The sequence below is a fragment of the Papaver somniferum genome, chromosome 3, assembly GCF_003573695.1.
Source record: "Papaver somniferum cultivar HN1 chromosome 3, ASM357369v1, whole genome shotgun sequence".
In the NCBI taxonomy this organism is placed as follows: domain Eukaryota; kingdom Viridiplantae; phylum Streptophyta; class Magnoliopsida; order Ranunculales; family Papaveraceae; genus Papaver; species Papaver somniferum.
Window position 1 is genome coordinate 43,528,369 of NC_039360.1, and position 7,984 is coordinate 43,536,352.

Consider the following 7,984-nt stretch of genomic DNA (forward strand, 5'->3'; position numbering starts at 1 on the left):
GTGGTCAGAGCAAGGATTTTAAAGATTTGGAAATCAGGAAATCGAAAGACAAAGGAAGTGTATGCGCTGGAACTGCATTTAATGGATGAAAAGATATGAAAATCCCCTCTTTGGATGAATATCTCTTGAATTATGTAGGGAAAATATATGTTTATTGCAAATCACAGAATACCCAGAGGCATGCAAAGGTACAAAACAACTGATAGAAATAATAGAAACCCAGCTGGTGGAAGGGAATTTATATTCCATCGAAAGGTTTAATCTCTCTGCCTCAAAGGAAAGTTTCCGAATTGTTAACTATAAACACGTTTTATGGTTTACCAAGTTCAACAAAGTGAAGCAACTATACATTGGTGAATCATGATTTCCTGACCACAAATTTAAAAGTGCGAAAAAAGTGAAGGACACCACAGACTCACTATTGTTTTAGCTTGAGTAAATCAAAACAAGTGAGAGATATTGACTCCTTGAGATACTTTAATCTAGATTGAGTCTGACTGTCTAGTTGATTCTCTAGCAAAGTATTTCGGAGTTAGTCCATACATATTGCAAAGCGAAATATTGGGTGGTGTTGTTGGACCCCGCTTTTTCAATTGGTATCAGAGCAGGCAAACACACTAAGATCTCATTAGTTTTTGTTTGTAGCGATCTGACTCTATGGACAAGAGTACTATCTCTGACAACGCAACATCAGTACAGGGTTGCTCAGATAAGTTTCAAAGAACTGAAACCACTGAAGAAAACTCCTTCATGTCTCCTTCAGCCGAATCCGCATTCAACTGGAGAAAATCTCTTGATGAACAGTTGGATGATCTCTCGAATGATAGTGATTCAGAAGAAGGACAGAGTCTTGATGAGGAAGTTTCTCAATACATCAAGTTGTTTAATCGTGAATGGAAAGAAACAAGGACAACTGCTTGCTTAAGAAAGTACAATGGTCCTCTCTGTCAAGAAAACAGAAAGTTGAGAAAACTCTTCAAAGGTTATGATGGTGGATACAAACTGTTACAATCTACCGTTAAAAATCATGAAGAATAGGTTCGCTCAAAAAAATCTGAATGTGATAATCTTCTTCGTAACCTCTGTATGTTAAAAGAGAGACTTGCCGAAACTGAAGCAAGATGTGAATCTCAACAGAAATGTTTCAACGACAAAGAATGCAGTCTTCTTACCAAAGAGAAATCCTTGGAAACCAAACTCACTGGTGCTCTTAATAAGGTAAAATCACTGGAAGAGAATCTAAATAGGTTCGGTTCTATCTCTACAAAACTGTCTTCTATGCTGGGAGCCTGTAAAGAACATCATGATAAACGTGGTGTGGGATATAAAGGAATAGACGCACCTAACAGTGGTAAGATTAAGTTTGTTAAAGCTGTTAATATTTCTCCATGTGAAGAACCTGTGTCAGCTTGCAAAAACAAGGATTCTACTTCTTCTAAATCTGCTCAAAAGAGAACTACTAAACGCAAGTCCTTCAACTGCTATTACTGCGGAAACAAAGGACACTCTGAGCAAAGGTGTCGTCTTCGAATAAGGAATGAAAAACTTCACAACATTCTTACTTGGATGTTTAAAGAAGTTGTTAAACCTATATCACAGATTGGAATCAACCCTTCTCGGCCTCAAGGGATATACTGTGATAAGGCTTTTCCTAATTATGTTTTCAAACCGAAGGATGCCTACAATGGTGGAAGGAAAAACAACAAAAGCGTGACAGGTGCTGTAAATCATTCTGGAAAGAGAAAAAAGGAACAGGAGAAAGAAAAACGAGTTAAGTTCTTATAATCCTCTCAAAAAGGACCGTGAATTCAAGTCTTCCAACTCAGATTTTCTACACGTCAACAATAGGGTGTCTGATCTGAAATCTGTATAAACAACCTAAGACAGAATATCAAGAAAACATGGAATGTTGTTAACACAGGTACTTCTAAATCTTCTCTTGATAATGCTTCTTCAACTATACCAGATAGCTTGATAAATACCGATGAAAAGGAAAAATAAGAAGTAAATAATGATGAGAAAGATTCTCATCTTATTACACCGTGACATGTTCATGTTGCATCTCTTTTAATTATATTTAGTTAAAAAGGGATGCTCATGATTCTCAGGATTTTCATCTTGAGAAAGCTGTCAGGATTGTACTGCATTCGATGTTACTTTATTCTGTTTGCTCCTCAACATCTATTTCTTTTTGAGCTTCTTTGGTCTATCTTAGGCCCATTTCTCCAGTACACGCACCAACCCTCACGAATGGCATGTTTCCTAGGGTTTGATGGAATTCCTTATATATATATTATGTGTTCCAGAAGTGCAAAAAAAAAAAAAGATTTTCTAAAATTCTTTTTGGTGCGCAATGGAGGGAAGCAACAAGGTTGATAATGTTGAGCTTTGTCCTATTGATATCTCGTGCTTTCATGCTCTTGATCATGAAAACGAAGACAAACTACCAGTTCAGATTTCTTCACAACTGGTAGGAAATATTCTTGGAGACTTTAAGGTCGTTCGAGAACAACTCAGTATTGCAACGAGGAACCTTGACTACCTAAAAGGCGAACTAAGGAAGGCAACTGAGGAACTCATTCTTATTCAATCACTGGTTGCAGAAAGGATTTAGTTTTTCGTCTGATCTTGGTTCTAGTTTGTTGTCTAGTATGTCTTCTTTTTGAATTAGTTGGAAGAATAACTAGAGCTTTGAATAGCGAAGATTGTGACTACACATAGCTTTTTTTTTTTTCATCTTTTATGTTATTTTTTAGGTTTATTGGTTTTTAAATTCTAAAAATATTTGGAGGATGATATTATTGCAGTATTAATCTGTTTTGAATTATTGCAATATTTTTATGGGATATGAATTTTTTGCGTCCGTGAACTTGAAGGTTCCATATTGTGTCAAAAGTAAAGTCGTTCATAAATTGATATTCGTATTGATGAAAGGACAAATGGACTTTTGACAATTACAAAAGTTATGCCTATGTAGTCATTTATTTTATGGAAAATAGGATGAAATCTTTTATTTGACAAAGATAAAGTCTATTATGTCATTATGCAAAGAGTGATGGAAAATAGAATAGATCCTTGTATGTTATCCACGGTATTGATCTTCATTGATCCATTTTGTTATGTTTTACCGTGAAGGCTCCATTGTATATCTTATGTTGAGCACCTTACAACTATGTCGATTAATATTGGCCTTGTTGGTTGTTCCATGAGATGTTATATGTTGAGTATTCTTGAACTAAATTAATCATCTTGATTGGTTATTTAGTTATTTGCTCCGAAAGTCTTCTTTTGTCGAGCAAAATCATTTGACAATTAAATTGATTGCTTCGGTGATTAGTTTGGTTGTGTATTCCAATTAGATTAATTATAGGTTCTCTTGTAATTAATCTAGTTGAGTTTTTCATATATTCCAAAAGTTCTTGTGTTGGGTATATGAACGGCTATACTAATCATGTTTTATTGGTTGATGTAGTCGTATATTCCGTAAGGTTTTCCTTATGTTGAGTATTTGAACGATTAAGGTAGTCATCTCCGTGTGGTTATCTTAGTCGTATCTCCGTGAGTTTTCTTATATTGAGCACAATCAATTAAATTGATCACTTTTGTGGTTTGATTTAGTTGTGTATTCCAATAAAATTAATCATGGTTTACTTGTGATTAATTTGATTGAGTTTTGGATATAGAAAATCATTTCCATGGTTTTTGGTGTCCAATTAAAAAATCCTTCTTTTCTTTCGAAATTAAGGTCGCTCTTGTTGTTCTTTCGGGAATGACATCAAATGGGGGAGAGTTCTTTTGAACTTGTGCTTAATGGTAATATCTTGCGGGGTGTGCGGATGTGGAATTTTATAGGGGTTATCTTGTATCTTAAAACTCCTTGATGAATGCATTTAGCTTCGGCTTTATGATTGCATCCAAATTAAGTTGGTACGTATTTTTTCTTTTAGTCTATGAAATGTCTCTTGTGGAAATTTCATTATGATCCCGTTCATTTACCTTTGCCAATTTTATTGACAAACAGGGGGAGAAATAATGTAGTTCACACTACAAATACATATGGTTTTCGGATCATTGTGTAAGGGGGAGTGGTTTCCATGATCGAGATGGAGTATTGACTAAGGGGGAGTGATACATATCACCATAGTATTGTTGTTAAAGTCGTGATGCAATTGGACTTTGATGTTAAATAATGATACTATGTCATTGTATAATAATGATCGAGAGTCTCGATTTCTCTCATTGTTATAGCTACGTATCTTCAACAACGGTGGTGCTAAACTTACAACCTTTGGGATCATTGGAGTACTTGGAAGGCCGAAGATTTCAAGGAACGTTGAAGATTAGACTATGGAATAGGAGCCACTAAAGTTTATCTTTTTTGTGTTCCATATGTATTAATAGTTTTGTCACTAAAATTGACAAAGGGGGAGATTGTTAGAGCATAGCTCGGTCGACCTCGCATGCGTTGCTATATCAAGCATGTTTGTCAATGTTAGTGATCAAAACTATGAGTCTTGATTTCTAGTATATTATAGCTAAGTCTCGGACTAGGATAGAAAAGTGTAGTTGAGCTCAAGGACTTCATGGCAATTTATCATACAACGACGAAGATCTACACAAGGAACCGTGGAACTTCATCAAAAAAAAAAGTATGTGGAGACTTGATCAGAGAAATCATTAGCAGTTAAGTTGAAACAAGAAAGTAGAAACAAGAAGAAGACGAAAGAAGATATATAAGGAAAAATCAGTCCCATTTTTCAAGGTTTCATTAATGCGAGGAATGAGCGGATAAAAACAGGCGGTTAAAGTGACGTGTCAGATAATAAGTGGATAAAAATGCACACGTAATTAAGGGAAACTGGAATTCCGGAGGAGTGTCGGCAAGATAGAATACGAAAAGATATACACATGCGATATTATAGGATGAGAATTTCTCATATCGTTCGCTTCACAATAAGCGAAATGAGAAGAGGCAAAATGTAGGAGTGGAATATCGCACATATCAATAAGTATGCGAACTAAGGATTATCTGATGCAAGCGAGGACTATCGCACATGGCAAAACTGAAGTGACGTATTGGATGACGTCAGCAAGATCACGAGTAAAGTGTGATGTTCTATGCGAGGTATAGTCTGTGCGAGAATGAGTGATTGTAAATGAGCGAATGTATCGCACAGTAATTCCGAAAATAGTGGATCTCTTAGCTGTCATCCACTATGAGGAATCGCTATATAAAGGAAGGAAGTCATCACATAGGGGGGGAGAGCTCTAGTGTGTGTTAGACAAGAAATTAGGAGAGGGAAAGTTTGTTTGGAGAGGAAGTAAAATCATTGTAAATCATTATTATCCATTATATCCAATTATAATCCTTGAAAGTTAGTAAAGAATTCATTATGATTACTTGAGAAATAATCTAGATACATTGGAGTGTGGTTGTAGGATTTCCTGCAACTACAATCAATTCTGTCATGTGATGAACTGGTAGGAAAGTTCCGTGTTCTGTTCTAACTTATGTTAACGTAGGATCTAACTCTACTTGGCTTGCGACGTACTCCCCCCGTCCTAAATTATTAGTCCTCTTTGACTAAGTCAAGATATTAAGGAGACCGGAGGAATGTACAAAACTACCCCTATTAAATGCTACGATATTACTAAAATTTAAAGGAGTATATGGAGTACGTAAGAAAAATACATTGGTAATTATCAAATTTATAGAAATATTTAAATAGAAGATAGAAATAAAAATCTTTATGGATTGATATAATAGATTTGTTTCCTATCGAGGAAGATATTATTTAATATTTAGATTGACGATATTTAAAATAATTTTACGAAAATAGAATAGAGGACAGAAATTTTAGAGCAGAGGGAGTAGTTAGTTTTATGAATATTTTTTATTTTATTGGTCTACTGGATATATATTATCTAATTCCCAACCCAGACTGTCTTGCAACTCATCAATTAATACTGCTGATATCAAGGGTTTATATATAGAAATTGACGATTATACTATTAATACTGGTATAGTATTACACTAAGGTAGATCTCTTTATTGGTGTGTCAGATCCTTATAGAGAAATTGAGGATTATTTTGTACATACTGTATTAAACGATAATTATCCCTAGAAGATTTGGTGGTGGAGATTAATATTCAATCTTACTTGCGTATCAACTAACAACCACTGGACACAGTTGAAGCACAACAACTTTTTTTGTTACAGAACAAAAGACCTTCGACCATTGAAGGATTTCTCATAGCTCTGACAAGATGAAGACTTATATCATGTCAAACCAATCAGCAAATGTAAACCACAGTGCGTTAAGAAAATAATTGCTCGTAAACTTTAACTTCCAAGCAACACATCTTTATTTCATTATTCAAGCAGAGAGATAATTCATGACAGAAATCAAAAAATTACAGCAATTAAACCGCAATGACTATAACCATTGATCAATCCAGAATCCCTCTACTATGGAGTCCTCAACTCAAGTATCTCCTTGACCAAACATGGTTCCCATTGATGAGAAACATTACTAGTTCATTTCCTTGGAATATGGTGTCTATGCAATTCACTGAACGAAATACGATATATGCATACATTGGTTGTTCCCCACGAGGAACATCCTGCATCATAATCGTCTCTACAGCGACACTGCCAAGGAATCTGCAGTAACCAAGAAAATGAAATGATATAGTCATACTCATTAAAAGAAATCTGCAGTAACCAAATAGTGAACGAACAAATTAAAAGTAATAGTATAAACTTTATGAAAAAAGTACAATACATACTCATTCAAGACGGTTTCAAGGTCTTTCTCAGGGATTGGGTGTCCCATTGAGAATGTAAATAGCATTGTGCGTCGATCCCTTTCAAGATCACGAGCGAGTCTTCCATTGATCATTCCGTTACCATTGGGAATTCCACCATTATTCTGTTGGTGATTCTTGCCATTGTTCATAATGCTCAGATTTTGTATCACCCTTGGTCTATACCAACTTTTTTTTTTCTGTAGGTAGAATGCTTTAGAAGGTCATTTATATAGGAGAAACTGGATCTTTAAAGATCTTCATAGTATGAGCATAAACAGCAAAATATATTTTGTAGTATGTTATTAACTGGCAGTAAAAGCATTTTGCCGCATTTCATTAATAATATAGGTCAGGTTCATTGTATGTCCGAGTCATCGTACGTTATTAGCTATATCTATATATGTCTCTATAGTTGGATCGTGTTAACATTGGTGTCGTGCAATATATCGCCATTATAAACTCAAGTTGGTGGCGGCTATTAAAATGCATTGACAGTAAAATGCTTCATTGATGGTTGTTAAGATGGGCATCTATATTTGAACGATTTTTGTTAGGGACCATGGTTTTTTTGGGACCATGGTCTTATTAGGCCAACCTCCCTATATTTATAAGGGGTGTCCCAAAGTTAGGTAAATACCCATTTATCATTTACTTTAATATAAATTAAAACTAACTTAATAACTATATAAATCTAATCATATACTCCTACATCTAATCTAAATGAATTTATTAACCAAAATCAAAATCAAAAGAGCAATCAAAAATTTTTAGTTTTGAAAAAAAGTTTATTCTGTTCTTCTTCTCTCTTTCCTTGACGTTCCTCGTTCGATTGAAAAACCCATCAATCTTTTTAATTCGTTTTTGGATAGGAAAATTGAGTAGAAATCATCAAAATATGGTTTAAATGGATGTTAAAGTGGCATATTCGGTTAGGAATAGTTTTAAAAAAACTAGTTTTGTAACCGAACATTCTGAAACCAAGAACACGAAGAATACTTCGGTTATCACGAATTTAATTTTTCATAACTGAACTCCGAGTTTGGTTGGTTCGCAAAAAATTCTAAAACTAGTTAGTAACCGAACTCTACCCATAATACAAAAAAAAAATGTAACCGAACTGTGTTATTTTTCCTACTATGTTGAGTTATGATATAACCGAACTTTACCTACCTT

General features: G+C 34.6%; 1 protein-coding gene across 1 annotated transcript; it reads right to left on the reverse strand.

Moving 5' to 3' along the window:
• Positions 1-6,370: 6,370 nt before the first annotated feature.
• Positions 6,371-6,998, reverse strand: LOC113356001. The gene is made up of 2 exons (XM_026598996.1): positions 6,791-6,998; positions 6,371-6,665 (listed from the first exon to the last, which is right to left on the reverse strand). The coding sequence occupies exons 1-2, from the start codon at positions 6,958-6,960 to the stop codon at positions 6,482-6,484; spliced, it is 354 nt and encodes a 117-aa protein (XP_026454781.1). The 5' UTR covers positions 6,961-6,998; the 3' UTR covers positions 6,371-6,481.
• Between the last annotated feature and the right edge of the window lie 986 nt (positions 6,999-7,984).

Excerpts from the sequence above, each read along its gene's own strand:
- LOC113356001 (XM_026598996.1), bottom strand. The coding sequence starts at position 6,960 with ATGAACAATGGCAAGAATCACCAACAGAATAATGGTGGAATTCCCAAT. Across the intron at positions 6,666-6,790 it reads CTTGAAACCGTCTTGAATGA|ATTCCTTGGCAGTGTCGCTG; the intron begins GTATGTATTGTA and ends TGGTTACTGCAG.